Source organism: Ptychodera flava, chromosome 13 (assembly GCF_041260155.1).
Source record: "Ptychodera flava strain L36383 chromosome 13, AS_Pfla_20210202, whole genome shotgun sequence".
In the NCBI taxonomy this organism is placed as follows: domain Eukaryota; kingdom Metazoa; phylum Hemichordata; class Enteropneusta; family Ptychoderidae; genus Ptychodera; species Ptychodera flava.
In genome coordinates this window covers 30,941,589-30,960,624 of record NC_091940.1, presented here as the reverse complement: position 1 = coordinate 30,960,624, position 19,036 = coordinate 30,941,589, and the positions used below count along the sequence as shown (strand labels likewise).

Sequence of the window (19,036 nt, the reverse complement as noted above, 5' to 3'; positions counted from 1 at the left end):
CTGCAAAAAGAGGCACCAATGGAATTTAAAGTAATTGCTATTTCTTGCTTTTTTTGATTCCTTCTTCTCCAAATGTGAATGAACTCGATGATTTTTTCACGTTTAGGAAAATATTTCTTCCATTATCACTTCAAATCTTATTTAAAACAAAGTTCAGATATTTCCATGTCTCTTTGCATCATATCAAGAAACATTTGTTCACAGACTTTTACATGAAATGTTAAGATGCTAATCATGTTTTTCTTTCATGTATATTGATAGATCTATCTTTTTGTGTCATCACTCATGTAACAGCTTGCAATAAAATATCAAGTACCACATGGAACTCGTTGCAAATTTGAAAAAATTATCTCAATGGTGAAAAAAACGATCACTAAAGGACACGTAGAGGTAAGTAAGAATGAAAAGAAAGTGATAAATATTCAGATGAAACAGTAGAACAAGGGAAGAAGATGAAAGAAAAGATGGGGCTTGAGTATTGAATTAATTATCAATAATATGGTAATTACAAATAATTTTTTTCTGCAAGAGGAATAATTATGAAAAACATATCAAACCAATATTTTCCTCTGCTAGGCTGTAAAAAAAAGAAGTATTAAGAGTATTCCTCTTTTTCACTTCAAAAATCGTAAGTGACTGATAATAATCATTGTTCAGGTATGAACAACAACCTGGTCATTTGACTTCCTCATTGCAGTGCCTAACAATCTGAAAAATAAAAAAACATGAAATGCAGAGTTTATTTAAAAGATTTGTTCCGTCCGTTCTCAGCGTAAAGAAAATCAAGTGAAAATCAATTAAACAAACAAAAAGCAAAAGAAACTTGAGAATTATTTATCATATACAAGTCTGTAAGAGCATGATCCATTGGAATTCCACAACTGCAAGAAAAATATACAAAGAGAACAATAAATGCAGCTTCACAATAAAGTTGTCAATATGACTGAAAATTCTATCCACATTGAAAAATTTTGAGATTCACAATTTAGTTTACATGTGTGTAATTGGCAGTCTAAAAAGTACGCTAAAAAGGGCATAATACACAGTCTATATCAAAAGTTCAAATTTCCTTAATATGTCATGTGAACTAAGATGTACAGTGTACCATTATGGCTCTGTGTCCTTTTAATCAGTGTAGTTACAAAATATCACTGGATTACTCTTTAACTTTCAACAAAGGGAGACCTCAAGCATGCAGTAGATCATCGTATGACATTTCAAATAGCATAACTAGGAAAAGAGAATACTATAACTGATATTTCTGAAAATTTTGTGAAAATGATCACAGAAATGACTATACTGATTCAATTGGATACAGGGCAACTGACATGAAAAGCTGTTTACAGCACATTCAACACGGGAACTAAATTGGATAGAGATCATTTCTATCTGAGAAGAATTTTTATCTGAAATGCTCAATGAATAGTAAAAGTTTTGAAATTTGCGTGTGAACTTACGTGTCTGACACTGGGTTCCAGTGGAACATGAATCGCATTGACAGTAATAGTCATTACAGGATGAACCTCTGGCGATGCAGACTCCATCATTTAGGCATGGATTGGGTGAACATGGGCTAGTTATTTCTGAAGACAGAAATTGATAAAAACATCAAAATCAAACTATTGGGCATGGATTGACGAATGCAAAAAGTCCACATATGTGTCGCAAAAGTGAAAGACAAAAACTTTTGCAGGTACTAGCACGACAAATTATCTATGATTTCACGATATTTGAAATGTAACATGACCACCATCCCTGTGTTAAAGCTATGGGGAAAAATAAAATTTTCAAGTTTTGAAAAACTAGGCCAGTGAAAAGTTATCTTAGATCAAGAGCTTTACAATGAACCCCCAGAAGTGGTAGATCATATGAGAATTGGATTTGAAATTTCTGTGCCTGAGGCGTGTTCTTTCCTAATGTACTAAATGAAATGGAAACGCATCTGAATTAAGCCACTGTAGAACTTTCCTGTGGGCTTGTACAGTGACAAGCTACAGCTGAACCCTCCTGTCTCGCGTGAAAGTGAGAGACCATACCAATCAACACACGCACCAATGATCCCTTCATCATTGACTTCACAATTCACATTTGTTGAATCTTTCTTCATTGGGTCAGCTTCTAATACTTACGTATTGAGCATGTCGGACCAGTGAAGCAGCCTTGACATTGGCAGGTGAAGTCACTGCATGACCCAGTAGTTGGTATACATAATCCCTGGTTCTGACATGGGTTATTGACGCACTGATTCTGCACCACTGAAAGGATACACAAATAATTCATATATGGTAGCCTAAACAACTACTACGAGGCAAGCATATTCGCACCTTACCCTGTTCACCCCAATGCCCTGTAAACACGTCTATAATCGCCATTGATAACAATGGATTTGGGCCAAACCATGGTGGTGAAAGGGTTAAGCATGAACAGAATACCTAACAAAGACCACATCTCAATGGTATGAGGTTGCGATATCCACCAATGAGCATGATATATACTCCAATATCTTTCCACTATGGCAGTTTTATAGTGATTTACAAGAAACGACTATGCTGTCAAAATATAAGCAGGTGTACTAGGCTTTATTATAAATTGCTACCAAGGACTATGCTTCAAATTCAAACTCCTTCTGCTATCTGTCTGATTACATCTGTGCTCTGTGCAACTTGTATGACTCACTGCTGTTTCTTCCATCTCTAATGTTTGTGCAGTGGAGGAAGTTCTACAGTTTATTGAACATTGTACTTTTTAATCACACTTGCAGTTGTTAATAATACAGAAATACAACTTCAGATTTTGATAAATTGCCGGTGTTTCTCATTCCATGGACACATTGGTTTAACAAGGAGAATGAATGAAGTTTCACGAGACCTGTACGCGCTACTGTCATCATAAAAGGAAACATCACTTACAAAATTGACAATGGAAACCTTGGTAACAGGGCTGACAGGAACACGAGTAGCCTTCACAGCTAGTTTGACTTGGTATGCACGCTCCACCATTTTCACAAGGGTTATTGTTGCAGACAGTTTGAGAATCTGAAATTATTGACAAAGCAGATGCAGTGTTAGAAATTACACTTGACCTTTTGCTTACAAAATCGTAACTAGTTTTTCAATATCAGCAAACGTAATAATGGCGAGGAATGGAATTGATCTCAATTTCAGGTTTTTTGAACAAAAGAGCAATGCCCGCGCAAGGTTGGCTTCTGCTTATTTGGACAAATGTTGGTCTTTGTGCACCCGTTTTCATTAATATCGTTGTGTGGAGGGTGGCGATCCTATGACAAATATGAGACTATTACATTAATTTAAATCGAGACATAAGTTGTACCAAAGTTTGAGTTTCTCCATTCCTGTGAGTGTACTTTCAAGAAAGACCCATCAAATATTTTCAGACAAATATTTGTTTTTGGATATTAATGAGGGATTGCTGATGTCATGATGAATCAGCACTATTCCACTGAAATGATGAGACTCAGTAAAGACTGTTATTACTCATTTCTATTTTGACGAGGTCACAAATCACAATGTTCTAGAAGGACACCACGATGGTGTCTGATGTATTCAATTCATATATCTTTGCCCATTACCAATGCTGAGTTTGCATCGCAAAATTCAGATATGATAGAAAGTGTGTATGCAGCAATGCTGTGTGTTGTAGCGCTGCATGTACTGATACTATGAGATAATTATGAAAATACCACAAAGGATGCACGAGGACATTGGCGCTGTGTATCGCCTGATGTGAAGTGGAGCGCGATGCATGGCAGCATTGTACGAGTGCATCTTTTGTGGTATTTTCGTGAGAACCTTAACATTATACATCTTACATTTGTGACTGGGGCATCAAATTGTCAGAGTAGTGACCATTTATTGTGCAAGCGCGGAACGCTATCACTTCTGCACGTTCTGAATAGTGTTTTCACTAAAAAAACATAGTCCATAAATAGTACGAGACATGTTCTGGTACTCGTCCAATGAGTCCCTTGAAACTGTTCAACAGTGAACGCGCAGATACAGCCACAGGGGATGGGGCACCAGGAAACCGTACGTGTACGGAACTGGTGTTCTGTATGGCTTTTTTTGCGCACACAAAATTTTATTGTTCTCGATGGTAGATGTATAATAAAATACTGTATGTATATTCTCGCCATGCTGAACATATAAAGGTCAAAATGCATCACTGAAAAGTTACAAGTTTTACAAAGGTCACTACTGATGTCAGTTGTAATTTTGTCGTGTTAAATCAATAGGACACAAACAGTCGAACCTTTTCAGAAAAATATATGCAACTTTAGCTACTACATAGAGCTAGTAATCACAGTAATTTGAAATTTAAGAGCACAAATTTACTTAATAAAATACTGAAGTAAAGTTAGACTTTGACCTTTTGAACACTGATCCCTTATGACCTTCAAGTAAGGTTAGACTTTGACCTTTTGAATCTTAACCCCCTTGTGACCCATGACATCATGTAAAGATTTACCTCTGAAAGGGTAAATGTTCACCATATCGACATGCACAGAGCACATTATTTATTTGTAATAGGTAGTTTGATTTACCTTTTACCATCCGCATTTACATTCAAATCATTTTCAATATTGCATGTGGACCTTTTACACAAGAAAATAAGGTTAAAATGGTCAGCTGAATGCTGGGAATTTCCATATCTGTAGAAAGCAATGATAAAAACGTGCATGATGATGCACCTGTCCTTGCAACCTGTCCTTTTAAAGATTCTGGGACACTTGAACGTTTGCTTTGTGTACTTACAGGTCTGACAGTTTGAACCGGTGAAACAACCAGTGCATTGACAAGTGTAAGCTGTACAGGAACCGGACACTGGGATACAAACGCCACCATTCTGGCACGGGTTGTTCATACACTGTTGTGGCACAACTGGATATGAATGTAAAAAGAGCAAATATTTGTGAACAACTCTACTGGACTAACATTCGATGATAAAGGTAATTATTTGACATTTTCGAAACATTTTTTAACAGCATTTCTGTTCAGAGTTCTTTGCCATTGGGTAATATCCTATTATTATTGTGTGATTTTGAAATTGAGCAGAATGTTTACACTTTTGAAAACCAAAATACGGAAAATGGATAGAATGAAGTGAGTGCAAATATAGAATGTATTACATACTGTACACTACACAAAACTATACAGAACACAAAAACTAACCATGGTCTCCACAACAATCTTAGTCCAAACTGAACTTTCCCGTTGAGAATTTGCCACTTCATATAATGTCTTGAAACAAATTTTAAGCATTTTACTCAGTCTTTCCTCAAGAAAACATCAAAAAATGCTCTTTCATAATCAAGAATAAGCATCAATTATCAGAGATCATCGTAAAGTTTTGGCATAAGAGAATCATCCAAAAGTGTTTATGACTGAAATTCAAAATGGCTTCTACATCCTGTGTCTACCCTCTGGAGAAATATTTAATTTGATTTTTTTACAAAGACCTGAGGGTGAAATTTTAAAAAATAGCGTCAATGACACTGTAGCTCCCATCCTGGACTATTTAGTGTTTGTTCTCTGGTCAGATATTTGAACATGTGTGAAAGGGATAAAGTGCATGAAGTGAAAATACTTAAATGAAATGTACTGGAGACAGTGAAATATGTTTAATGTAATTATTCAGAATATAAATGGAAAAAATACAGAATTAGATATATCGAATACTGTGATACAACCAGTAACTCAACAAGTCATTTACAATGACATAGTCCCCACTTGTAATAGGAGTATTAGTCTTGATGGGGCAGGAAAATGTGGTCATTAACCCTTAAAGTGCCATAGACTTTCTATGCAATGCAACTGCCAGGCCAAGGACTTTTTGAACCCAACTTCTCAACATGTTATGCTTTTTTCAGACCGGTGCAGTTCATTTTCTGTGATGAGAAACCCTAACAACCCATTATTATTTCCAAAGCTCAGGATATGAAGAAGCTCTCTATGACAATGAAAAGTTTCAATTAGCACATTTAAGGTGTAAAATTGGCTAAAATGCTCGTTTTTTGTTCAAAATTCACTGAAAATGATAAAAAGTTTCTAAAAATGTAAAAAATTCATCATTGGCCTTCAAACTTGAATAAAATTTTCATGTTATGGAAAGACACGAATTCAGGTACACGATTTCAGCATCATGTAACATCATACGTAAATAATAAACAAAAACAAACAAACAATTAGTGTCTTTCAAAATAATACAAATGCTTCCTGTGCAAATGCATCTCTACAAAAATACAAATAATATTTACATGCAGTACACTAAATGTAGATTGACAACTTCTGTGTGTGGAGCATCGGCATGATTGCATTGCCCAAGCATTGTCGTTTACTTGTCTATTGTATTTGTTTGTTTGTTTGTTTGTTTGTTTGTTTGTTTGTATTTGTTTTCTTGTTTATATTTCTTCTAGTGAAAATGATTTTCCAGAGAAAAATTCAGTGTACATATCCACTTTGTCATCAGTTTACTATCTATCATACGATTTATTGTTAGTGTTATTTAAAATCTGTCTTCAAAGTTAGAAGAAATCAATTATAGTCTTGTTTGCCTGTAAACACAAACAATTAATTTGCATACACAGAGACAACAAGGTTCCATATTGTACATGGAGGGGTAACTATTGTGCAACACATGCACACAACTATAGGGCATATTCAACTGACTCTGTATAGTTTGAACCGCCGGTATAACTATAATGAAGAGTGAAGACAAAAACACATTTCACTAACCTTTTTATCGATTAATTTGGTGTTTGACCCAACTTACATTAGTTTAATTCACGTACGCGTGTAACTATCTGTGGCTTATCGAGTCACGGACTCGTACTACCATACATACTAGTCAATCCGTTCGCCAAGTTTGATCACGTTTTTTGACAAGCACGCCACGAAATGGAAAGAAACCACTAAGTATCGAGAAAAAAGTTTCATGTCCGGTTTATTTCAGTTAAAAAATGCGCAACACGTAGGAAATGTCTCGCAATGTCAACAGTTCGGAACAACTACATTTCATTTACAAACCGGGTCGACTGTCATGGCCGTCTCGCTTCAGGACGGCCGGAGGTCAAATATCAACAGTTTAAAGGGGCTTTTTGGCAGTCAAACGCTTGAAAATTCACAAAATACACTTCAATTTAACCAAATCCTTACAAATTTCTCAATCTTGCATGTTTTGGACTTCGAAAACCTTAACCTCGGGTTCCATGTGAGAGTTAGGCATCACACAGTGCCGCCATCTTGGCCGCCGATACGTTCGAAGTTCACTATCGCGATCGATTTGGTCTCCAAATCGCGTCATTTTTCCGTAAATATTCTCAAAAAAACTGTAAAATCTATCATTTCTATCACCCAGAGGGCAGTAGCTTGGCATAATATAGTTGTCTTTCGTGTCTACGGCATGGTAAAGCTTTCAAAACGTACGTACGTGTTTCGTTCAATGCACTGTGGCCGTATCCACGTACGGGTGAAACTGCAGACCTGATTAAATATTCATGAAAACTGCTGACCTCTTCTGAAGAAAGTTCGCATAAATTACTGGAATTTTGATTGTTAGGCTGCATGATGTCATTATTTTAGTCCTTATATGGTACTAAACTGGGTTCAAAGGGTCAGGAATACCCTCCTTCTGGCTGAGTTCGGTAATGCATAGCTAAGTTAGGCATAAGCATAGAACGCAACCACTGTCGGTTTATATACCGACGTGGCGCTGAGAGCGAGAATGCCGTGTCGGTTTATAAACCGACGCGGCACTTTAAGGGTTAAGAAGTATCACTGGGGTGTATATGTTGAGATCTATGGGCACATAGGTCTATGTTGTTGTTCCCAATTTGAAACACATGAGGCATGTCTAAGTTATGGTTCTAAATCGGGAAAAAAGATCAGACCTCTAGCAGTATTGGCCAGCCAAGAAATACATATGCGCATTATAAATGAGGTACAAGATGTGACATCTTAAGGTCTAATATCCTATCAAAATTGGAGGGTATAGAACTTGTGGTTACTGAAATATGCATATATATGTATAATCAAAGTCAAAGGTCATGGAGGTCACATGACATTTTGAAAAAAAAAATTATATTGCTAATTAATCCCTGTATGCCAAAAAATCAGATCTCTAGCTCTATTCGCTTGCCCAGAATTAGATGTGTACATAATTAATGAGGTAAAGCGTGTGTTGTCATAAGGTCTCCCATCCTACTAAATACAAAGGACATAGCACTTGTGGTTACTTATTTATTGACATAAACATATATTTTAGGGAAAAGGTCATCGAGGTCACATGACATTTGGTCAAAAAATTTCTCTCCTATAGTTATCCCTATATACCAAAAATCAGACATCCAGCTCTATTGGCTCGCTCAGAATGAGATATGCACATAATTATTGAGGTACAGTATGTGGCGTCATAAGGTGTCCAATCATACCAAACATGAAGGGTGTAGCACTTGTGGTTACCGAGTTATGGAAAAATATGTATATTTGAGGTCAAAGGTCACCGAGGTCACGTGACATTTTGTCAAAAAAATTGTTTTGCTAAGTTATCCCTATATACCAAAAATCAGACCTCTAGCTCTATTGGCTCGCTCAAAATTAGATATGTGCATAATTAATGAGGTTCAATGTGTGGCGTCATAAGGTGTCCCATCATACCATACATGAAGGCTGCAGCACTTGTGGTTACTGAGTTATGGACAAATATGTATATTTGAGGTCAAAGGTCACCGAGGTCACGTGACATTTTGTCAAAAAAATTGTATTCCTAAGTTATCCCTATATACCAAAAATCAGACCTCTAGCTCTATTGGCTCGCTCAAAATTAGATATGCACATAATTAATGAGGTACAATATGTGGCGTCATAAGGTGTCCCATCATACCATACATGAAGGCTGTAGCACTTGTGGTTACTGAGTTATGGACAAATATGTATATTTGAGGTCAAAGGTCACCGAGGTCACGTGACATTTTGTCAAAAAAATTGTATTGCTAAGTTATCCCTATATACCAAAAATCAGACCTCTAGCTCTATTGGATCGCTCAAAATTAGATATGCGCATAATTAATGAGGTACAATATGTGGCGTCATAAGGTGTCCCATCATACCATACATGAAGGCTGTAGCACTTGTTGTTACTGAGTTATGGACAAATATGTATATTTGAGGTCAAAGGTCACCCAGGTCACGTGACATTTTGTCAAAAAAATTGTTTTGCTAAGTTATCCCTATATACCAAAAATCAGACCTCTAGCTCTATTGGCTCGCTCAAAATTAGATATGCACATAATTAATGAGGTTCAATATGTGGCGTCATAAGGTGTCCCATCATACCATACATGAAGGCTGTAGCACTTGTGGTTACTGATTTATGGACAAATGTGTATATTGAGGTCAAAGGTCACCAAGGTCATGTGACATTTTGTCAAAAAAATTGTTTTGCTAAGTTATCCCTATATACCAAAAATCAGACCTCTAGCTCTATTGGCTCGCTCAAAATTAGATATGTGCATAATTAATGAGGTACAATATGTGGCGTCACAAGCTGTCCCATCATACCATATATGAAGGGTGGTAGCACTTGTGGTTACTGAGTTATGGACAAATATGTATATTTGAGATCAAAGGTCATCAAGGTCACATGACATTTTGTCAAAATATCCAAGATATCTGCGTGAACGGATGGACTCACGGATGGACGAACAGACGGACATGACCCAATCTATAAGCTCACTGGACTTCATCCGTGGGGACTAAAAATTGTGTCACTGCATCCTTTTTGCAATATGAATACGATGAGAAACTAAATTTTATTTTTCGTGGCCTTATACATGGGAGTCTATGGAGATCTGCCTTATACATGGGAGTCTATGGACGTGTAAACTAAAAATATGCAAATTTCACCACGATTTGCCCAAATTTGGGAAAGGTCACTCCTATGCACTTCCATACCAAGTTTCAAATCAATCGGACTTGTGGTTTCAGAGCAGGAGATTTTTTGACCAAAAATGGGAGAAAATTACAAAAAAATTCATGAAAAATAGCAAGTCCAAGATACTGACCCAAGATGTGCACAATCATTTCATGTCAGCCCAAAGTACTTACATGCTAATTTTTCATGTAATCTGCTCAGTGGTTATTGAGTTTTTTCAATTTTGACTGTTTTTACATTTTTTCACTTAATTTGCATATTTTTGGCAATGACAACTTCATTTGAACAAAATCTCTTCTACAGCCCATCATCCATGTACACACCAAATATCAAGATGAAATGTACAGCGGTTTTGGAGTTTTTGATGTTGACGGACAGACATACAGACATACAGACTACAGACACACAGACATACAGACATACAGACATACAGACATACATACATACAGACATTTCCCTAGCCTATAAGAATAGCTTCCATTGCCATATATACATATGGCTATGGGAGCTAATAAAAATGAGCCAATAGAAGCAGGAGTGGAGAAATGTACTGTAAAAATTCAAATGCCCAAAAACAGCTCTCGCTGAGGTGATTTATTCGTGAAAAGTGAAAATGAACATTTCCTGAAAGATGGGTTCAAACTTACAGAATTGGCAGAGCCCTCCATAGTAACAGCTGGAACACTGGCAACTATACGCTGTGCAGGAGCCACTTTCGGGAAAGCAGACACCATTGTTTTGACATGGGTTGGTGGCACATGCAGTATTGGTAGCTGCAAAATATGGGAATGCAAAAAGTGCTAAAATTCTCTTGGGTTCCAATCTTGCTAACAATATACTAGGACTGCACAAATATTAAAAGACAACATTGAATGCTACATGTAAAATTTCCATCATTTTGATATTTTTCTCTGAACAATACTTTTTTACAGAACATCAATGGTAGACTTCATGCAAATCAATGAATTTTATGTATCTGTTCTGTGATTCGTACAGCTTTTAATTTTTTTATTTATTCTGTATCCTTCATGTCAGAAAAACCTTTAAATACGAAGTAGAAAGCCCTACATAGCTAGACTTATATACTGTTACATGAACAATTCTGAGTGTACATTGACTGATATCTTTGAAATCTAGCTTATATTCTGATGTACATTAACTGGCTGAAACCTAAACAAAATATATCATTGTGTAATTAAAACATACCAACCAACGTAAAGGTACCGAAAAGACCAAGTGATCTTGCCAGCCAACTGGTCATATGGCTAGCATAACCATGTTTGGCTCCTGCTGATAACTTGCATGTTGGAATTTACCCCATGGGTTACATGCTATGCCTATGCACTGGTAAAGACTCTGACAGTATCGTATGTGTTGCTGCTCATTAATAGGTGATTATGGCTTGCTATAATTATTGTTAACGTCTGGAGGGACACGGGGAAAAGGGTTTAGACCTTTACATGCATGGGTCACCATGCGTCACCTACCCCTTGCTGGATGCACTTGAGACGTAACCTAATCTACCAACTGCCCTCATACCCTGCCAAATAAACGTGTCCAACTATAATTAAGAATACATTTCCCATACCATACTTCACAAAACAGGTGCATTGGTTTTCTTTCAACATATTAATTCAAAAACTTTGATGGCAGCATGAAAGTCCAAACCATGGGATTTGAGTTCATGTGCAAATACATGCTGGGAAAAGAACTATAGTAACTTTCTGGAAAGGTGTACAGGACTACTTACCTGTCTCACAGAAAGTTCCGGTATAGCAACTTGTACAGACACACTGGTAGTCCGAACAACTACCGCCTTGTGGGATGCAAGCTCCTCCATTCTGACACGGCGCTGTCAGACACTGTGTTTGCAGCACTATAGAGAAAAATCAATTGCGGACACTTACAGGACTGATTAAGGCTACATATTTGAAACTGCACATATGACATCAGCTTTTGTTGACAAGAAGTGAATCCAGATATTATCAGAATTGTGCGTGTTCACTACTGCTGAGTAGAATAAGAACTCTTGAAATGGGTTCTTTTTATGATTTTGATCGTAAACGTTGGTGGTAAAATGTACCAATTTCATCAATCTTGCATTATACATTTACCATTTTGTGTTATTATTGCATCATGATGACACGGCAGTGACGCAAACTATGACAAACACATGGTAAAATTGTCTATAAACCAATCATTGACATTTCTTTATGAAAGCACTTTCACAATGTCTGTGTAAACAAATAATAACATAACTTAAGTTGCTTATTTTCACAACGTCATCAGAACACGGAGTCCACTTACAGAATTGGCAGACAGGTCCCGCAAAACACGGTGCACATGTGCATGTGTGCGCTTGGCAGGAACCTGGTACTCCGGCACATGTACCACCATTCTCACATGGGTTGTTAGCACACGCCAAGGAAGTACCTGTGTAGTAGAATCAACTTTGTTATCATGCCCAGTGTCAGTACTTTACTTTGAAAATATGAATAAAACAGCAGAGTCAAGAAAAAAAGGGCTGGTTTCTCTTTCTTTAATACATGCATAGTAAACACGTGTACATTTGTTGTGTTTGCTGGGAGTAATAATTATCCCACTATTTGTACGCTTGGTGGCAATAACAACCATTTTCAGTAATAGAGCACGAAGCCACTGCAGTGAACTGCAATAAAACTGCTCACACTAATTAGTTTCAGCTGTAGTCAGCTGGCAAAGTCGACAACATTGTATGTCCCATGCAGACAGTTTGTCTGGGGAAGTTGAAATAAAAAAGATTTGTACATGGACCAGTGCATGGTAATGTTACATTGTATCTTAATCTTGAACACAGGATGCCAATCGTAAACTCTCATTTACAACTCGAGCCTCAGACAGAGCTAGTTTTGCCTTTGTACAAGCAGACTTTTTGGTCTTTATCAAGTAGCCTTGTTCAACACCAAAGTGGCCACGGCTACAGCTGAAACTAATTAGTGTAAGCAGTTTTATTGCAGTTCACTGCAGTGGCTTTGCGCTCTATTACTGAAAATGGTTGTAATACCCTTAGCAGACTGATGAAGTGTGAGTAGGCCCATTGTTCAAGGGATTGTGAATGGAGTTGTAGGCCAAATAATTTGGATTTAGTATCTGGAGCTTATGTTATAGCTTATGTAAGATAACTTCACTGTATTTTTACTCACTCTGTTCACAGAAGGTACCAGTCCAGCAGTCAACACACGTGCAATCATACTCGGTACATGAACCAGGCCTTGGGACACAGGCGCCACCATTTTGGCAAGGATTGTTGTCACACTGTGGCTGCAGGGCTGTGTATAGTTGAGCACATGTAAGTCATTTATACAATCTTGCATTGGAAAATAGTTTTATGACTGGATAAACTGATCACATTCAAGGAATGCACCATTAGACATGGGAGGGGTGATCATCAGCAATATCTTCCCAGGAATCTGACAGATATAGGAGGGGTGATCATGGTGTATCTTTGCAGCTTTGACATCTTGAGAAAGCAAGTTACAGAGCATGATATTTTTTTCGATTTTTGACAACATCCTGCTCGGACGGTTTGCTTCATTTTTAATAACATGCATCCCTCATGGGTCACAAGAGGTTGAAATTGTAGATGAGAAGTTACATTGTCATAGATTTTATCATGAGATATAGCATTACCTCATAGTAGTTCAATGAACCACTTTATTTATAAATTTCAATGGGGCGTAACGTTTGCCTTACATAATATGTATTATCAAGTGATTTCACCCAACTTGTCTCAGTTAGAGTGTGTCTGGAGCATAAAGTCCATTGGCTCTATAAGATGGACAAATAGTATCAATTTTATCCAATAAAACAGCATTTCAGGCAATTGTCATCCACCCATTCTTCTAGTAATATCAGACAGTAAACTCAGAGTAACTGTAACTTACGGTATTGACAGTTAGGACCGGCAAAACAGGATGTACACTGGCAAGTATAGGCATCACAAGAATTTGGATGAGCCAAACAGGTACCGCCGTTTTGACAAGGATTGTTTAGACATGGTGTGGATTGAACTACAGTAAAAACAAGCACACATACAAAAAAAATAAAAAGTCAGTAAATAATTATGGTAACTTTTGAGGTGTTGACGAATCACACAATGAACACAAAGAAAATACTGTTCCATGAAAAACTTGACACCCAGCATGAATGCACACGACTTTGTTTGACTCTAAAGTTTGCAACATTGTATATTACAGTTTGAATGTTGCTGTTTGGATTTTCACTTTCCTCAACAGACACTCGCCCTTCCCTATTGTTTTAATAGCCTACGGATGATTGGACCTACACACCGATAGATGGGATAACAGGGGACAGATATTTGAACTCTGAAATTTTGACAATTTTTCAAGAACTATCACTTGTGGGGGCTCATTTTAAAGCTCTTGAAGTAAGAACAATTTTCACTGTCTCAGTTTTTCGAAAATCGAAAATTGTACATTCCCCAAGAGAGTCAACACAGAGATGGCGGCCATTTTGAATTTCAAATATCAGTTATGACAGGTAATTTGTTTCCCTACTACCAAAATTTGCACGGTGTCCCCTGATTTTCATTGTTAAATTGGTGAGAGAATGGTAGTTTCATTGATGAAGGTTTGAACAAAACTTTAAGTCTTTCACTTTTGAGATCCCACAGCAGTGTCACATAGTTGTCTGTGATTTGATCATTTTCACACGTCTTTGAAAGACCAATATGTGAATCTGAACAATTGAAGGGGAAGTTCACCAAGGATGATCTTTACATATGTGCTAGCTTTATGGCCACTTACCCCGGAAAAGCTATTTTCACCATTTATAACTCGCGCGATTTTTTACAAAAACCGATAAAAATAGTACAGGAAGTTGTATTTTAGGGCTTCATCAACTTCATGTAATTTGGATCATGGAAAAAAGCTCCAGGCTTGGAGCTTGCATCATGTGATATGGAAGGGACCATCTTCCGATGGGTATGGCATTGTCCACTCACCCATGCTCAAACCAGGCCGTGCGTGTTTACATAACTATTGTTTATTCTTGGTATCCTTGCATAAACAATGAATCACCTATAATAAACTGTCCACTGTCTGATTTTGCGTTTCTGTTTACTAATAACCATTGAATCTACCACAAGCTTTCCGGACCACAAAGCTAGCACATATTAAGTAAAAATCATTCTTGGTGAACTTCCACTTTCAGCAATTTTTTATATAGTATTACACAGTTTTGTATCTCATAACTTGCTATGTGTTATCAAACTAGCCCAACGTTTCACAGACTATGCCACAACAGGTGTATTGTCTGGTTTACGAAAATTACATTGACATAAACACCTCCCTCTTCTGCGAGCCGTTAGCTGTAGGTATGCTCTGGTAGTCTTGATTCACAACATGCGAACACTTTGAGAAGAAATGTCAGATGAAAATTGGTTCACGCTTTTGTCACATCGAAGTTAGATTATTGTAACAGTCTACTTTTTGGCCTACCTGCATATAAATTGAGCAAGCTTCAACACATTCAGAACTCTGCTGCTCGTTTGGTAACTGGACGGAAGATGGGCCGTCACATTGATATGACATCTATACTCAAGGAGTTACATTGGCTTCCAGTAGAAGAACGAATCCGTTTTAAAATTCTTTGTTTGGTTTTTAAAATTGTCCATAAAGATGAATTGGTTCCAAATTACTTATCAGAACTAGTAACAATTGATAGCCCAGTACATAATACCAGAAGGAGTGTCGGTGTAAGATTGAATCCCTTTTCTGTCAAAGATCTGGGGAAACAACTTTCTAGAACATATGGTGACAGAGCTTTTAGAGTGTATGCCCCTAAACTGTGGAATAGTTTGCCGCCCGAACTTAGGATGATAAAGAAATTCGCTCTTTTTAAGAAGTCTCTTAAAACCATTATTTTTCGTCAATGCTACTGTTGACTTGGATATAATTTTTACCTGCATGTTTTATAGTTTATTTTTTATCATTTTTAGTGAATTTTTTTTAAATACTTTCTTTGCTGTTTTTAGGTAAGATCCTTTAGTCTAGATTTTAAGCTTGCTTGATTTTATCGATTGGTTTTAATTACACTCTTTCCTCTGTGAGTTATTTTGTATTTTCTGCGTTTCTTTTAGTTCTTCCAGTAATTTTCTGTAATGTACAGACCACTGAGACAAGGTGTGTAGTGGTCTAGATGTATGTCCACACTTACATTGTTCGCAGCGTTGACCAACGAAGCAGCGTGCACATACGCACTGGAACGCGTTACAGTTGTTTGTATCAGCCACACAAGTACCACCATTCTGACATGGGTTGGTTTCACACATTCTGTTTAACACTGCAAATTACAGCCAAAAAAAAAAATATACCAGAATAAGGAAACATGGTGAAAAGTTCAAGTTTTGTGCAAAATTACACAATGTCAAAACTGAACACATACAGAGTTCCCTGAAAAAATCTCTAGATGCTGAAACATTCCTAATTGAAGCTGCTTCCTCAATAGAAGCTTAACCATGACTTTGCAACATTGTGTTCGGAGCTTTTGGGCAAATTTCAGTTGTTTTAATGGTATACATGATAGAAGTTAAACCTCTTTATTGATCAGAGCTGAGGCAAGATATATTCACCGACCATGCCAAAGTTGTTTGAACTGAAATTCATGACAAACTCCAGGCGTTTGAACATGGCCAGCTGATTTGTCTGGACTTTTTGCAATAGCTTTCACCATATCTATTCTGTGGCTTTGAGAACAACATCGCATGTTGATATTGATGAACTACAAGAACTCTTGACATGCACTAATGGACAGATTGATCATGAAATGAAATCAATGTGAAACGCCATTAGAATTATGGAATAATGATTTGAATGCAATTATTTAGACATATTGATGCACCAATGACAGCAGTCTTACCATGCTCGCAATGAGGACCCGCATAGCATGTTGGACATGTACAATCATAGGCTGTGCATGACCCTTGCAGAGGTGTACAGTACCTCCATTCTGACATGGGTTGGTTGTACAGGCAGTGCTGGCAGCTGAAAATTCAACAAAATATATCACATGTAACAGTCTGTTGCCACACTATGTTACTCATCTTATACAGACAAATATAAATTAAAACACAAAGAAATATTGATCATCGAGAAATCATGTACTCATTTTCTTGATTATATGCGGTACACACTGTAGTCAAATTGCCATATGCATTCATGTAACTATGCTCCCTCCAAACTTTGGGGAAGCATCCTTTATATGAAGTCCTGCCCTTCCCTGATCACATTGCATATCAAAGACAATTTGTCACCTTTATCCAAAATCCCCCAAAACAAAGTAAAGATCTGGTCTAGGATGGTTCAATTTTGTCACTTCAAACACTGACCACAGCACAAAACTTCAAAATCATCTTTAAAAGAACAAATTTTGATCCTAGCATCCTTCCTGTCAAAATTGTAGAACATACTGATTACATCTTTGTCTTCATACACATTCAAAGAAATTTCAAGGAAAAATAACTTACCAATATCACAGTTGGTTCCTGTCCAGCACCCTGAACACTGACACACCATCTGTACACATGAACCGGGCATTGCAACACAAGCTGCTCCATTCAAACACGGACTTTGTTCACATGGGTCAATCCCTGTTGAGAGTAAGAGAGTTGGAGGACAATATAGTGATTACTCAGACCAGTGGGCACTCTACGGCCAATTTTGATGCACCGCAGACTCAAGGCAATCTGGCTGCCCAGTATACCTTGCTATGATGGTGACCTTTGACATGTGAGATGCTGACTGCTCTCAAATAACAATGTTATAGATTTCATCACAAACAAAAAACATTGGCGCCTTTTCATATCTAAATTTTAAAGTTCTTTTCATAACTTTTTAACTTTATCACTTGGAAGTCTTCATCAAAGTGAACAAAAGTGCGCCAGGCTTTGACACGTGATGACTCACTCATGAGCATTATGGGATTGCAATGGAGGCAACTACTGTATGCGCTTAAAGAATCTTGTCTTATCGTACTCCAGTGACATACGCATGTCAGTGAACTCCTAGGGCCTTCACAGAAATTGATGTAGAGAAATGTTTTAATGAGCTAAAGACTGCTTTTAACAAATAGATTAACCTCAGTGCATAGTACAGTGTTCCTATATTTGACTCTTGTCACGTCATTTATTGACTTTGCCATAAAATTTTCGATTTCAAAATGAGTGTGCAACTTCTGTAACAGAACATACAAATTCAAAACACGAAAATAAATGTACAAACTCAGGTAACTCTCTGGAACCAAATGCTCCTAAAAAAGAACCTTAGGTTGTGTAATATTGGTCAAACAGTACAGAGCATGCAGTCACAAAAAAGCGTAGAGGATTCTACTTACGGATCTCACAGCTGGTGCCGGTGTAACAGGGATCTGGGCATGTACAAGTGTACGCCGTGCACGATCCTTGCACAAGCTGACATGTACCAGTATTACAGGGATTGTTGGCGCATGGATTTTGGATGGCTGTTGAGGTTAAATAGCATGAAAAAGTTGGAAACAACTTTAATAACACTGTGGTGTAACTACTTTTCTGTCACTCTGGTGTAATATTTCTAACTCCATTACTATGAAATATTTCACTAGTTTTTTTTAAGTCAATTAAAATGATTTGCAGACTGTATACTGTGTTAAACACAGCACAGTCCTCCTTGCGATTTTCTGAAAATTAACAATCATAAAATACACCAGGATCATGGTTTTAAATTCAAGTGAATACAGCATATCAATTACATTTTGTAGATTACTTAAATTCCTGCAAGCGCTTTCACAGAAATTACTTTAGAGTTAAGTGATAAGGGCATGCAGCCTCACAATTGTCACGTGACAGAGAAGTAGAGTTAAGTTGCTATTTGAGCATTCTGAAATTTAACTAGGGATGAGAAAAAACAAAGGCATACTCACGAGTTTGACAGTTTTGACCGGTGAAACATCCGACACATGAACATGTATATGCAGTGCAAGAACCGCTCTGAGCAACACAGACTCCATTGTTCTGACATGGATTATTGTTCTCACATTGAGAAGACACAACTTT

The 19,036-nt window shown here is 37.2% G+C and overlaps 2 protein-coding genes across 2 annotated transcripts in view; both read right to left on the bottom strand.

The window, feature by feature from the left end:
- The window catches only part of LOC139148141 (uncharacterized), a 190,109-nt gene that overhangs the window by 41,664 nt on the left and 129,409 nt on the right, over positions 1–19,036 (bottom strand). The gene's annotated exons all lie outside the window — the stretch shown is intronic.
- Positions 17–17,596, bottom strand: LOC139148142 (fibropellin-1-like). The gene is made up of 13 exons (XM_070719451.1): positions 17,474–17,596; positions 16,867–16,991; positions 16,165–16,290; positions 13,872–13,997; positions 13,131–13,256; positions 12,256–12,381; positions 11,699–11,824; positions 10,596–10,721; positions 4,773–4,898; positions 2,910–3,035; positions 2,130–2,255; positions 1,458–1,583; positions 17–708 (listed from the first exon to the last, which is right to left on the bottom strand). Exons 2-13 carry the CDS (start codon positions 16,961–16,963, stop codon positions 701–703), a joined length of 1,365 nt encoding a protein of 454 aa, XP_070575552.1. The 5' UTR covers positions 16,964–16,991; positions 17,474–17,596; the 3' UTR covers positions 17–700.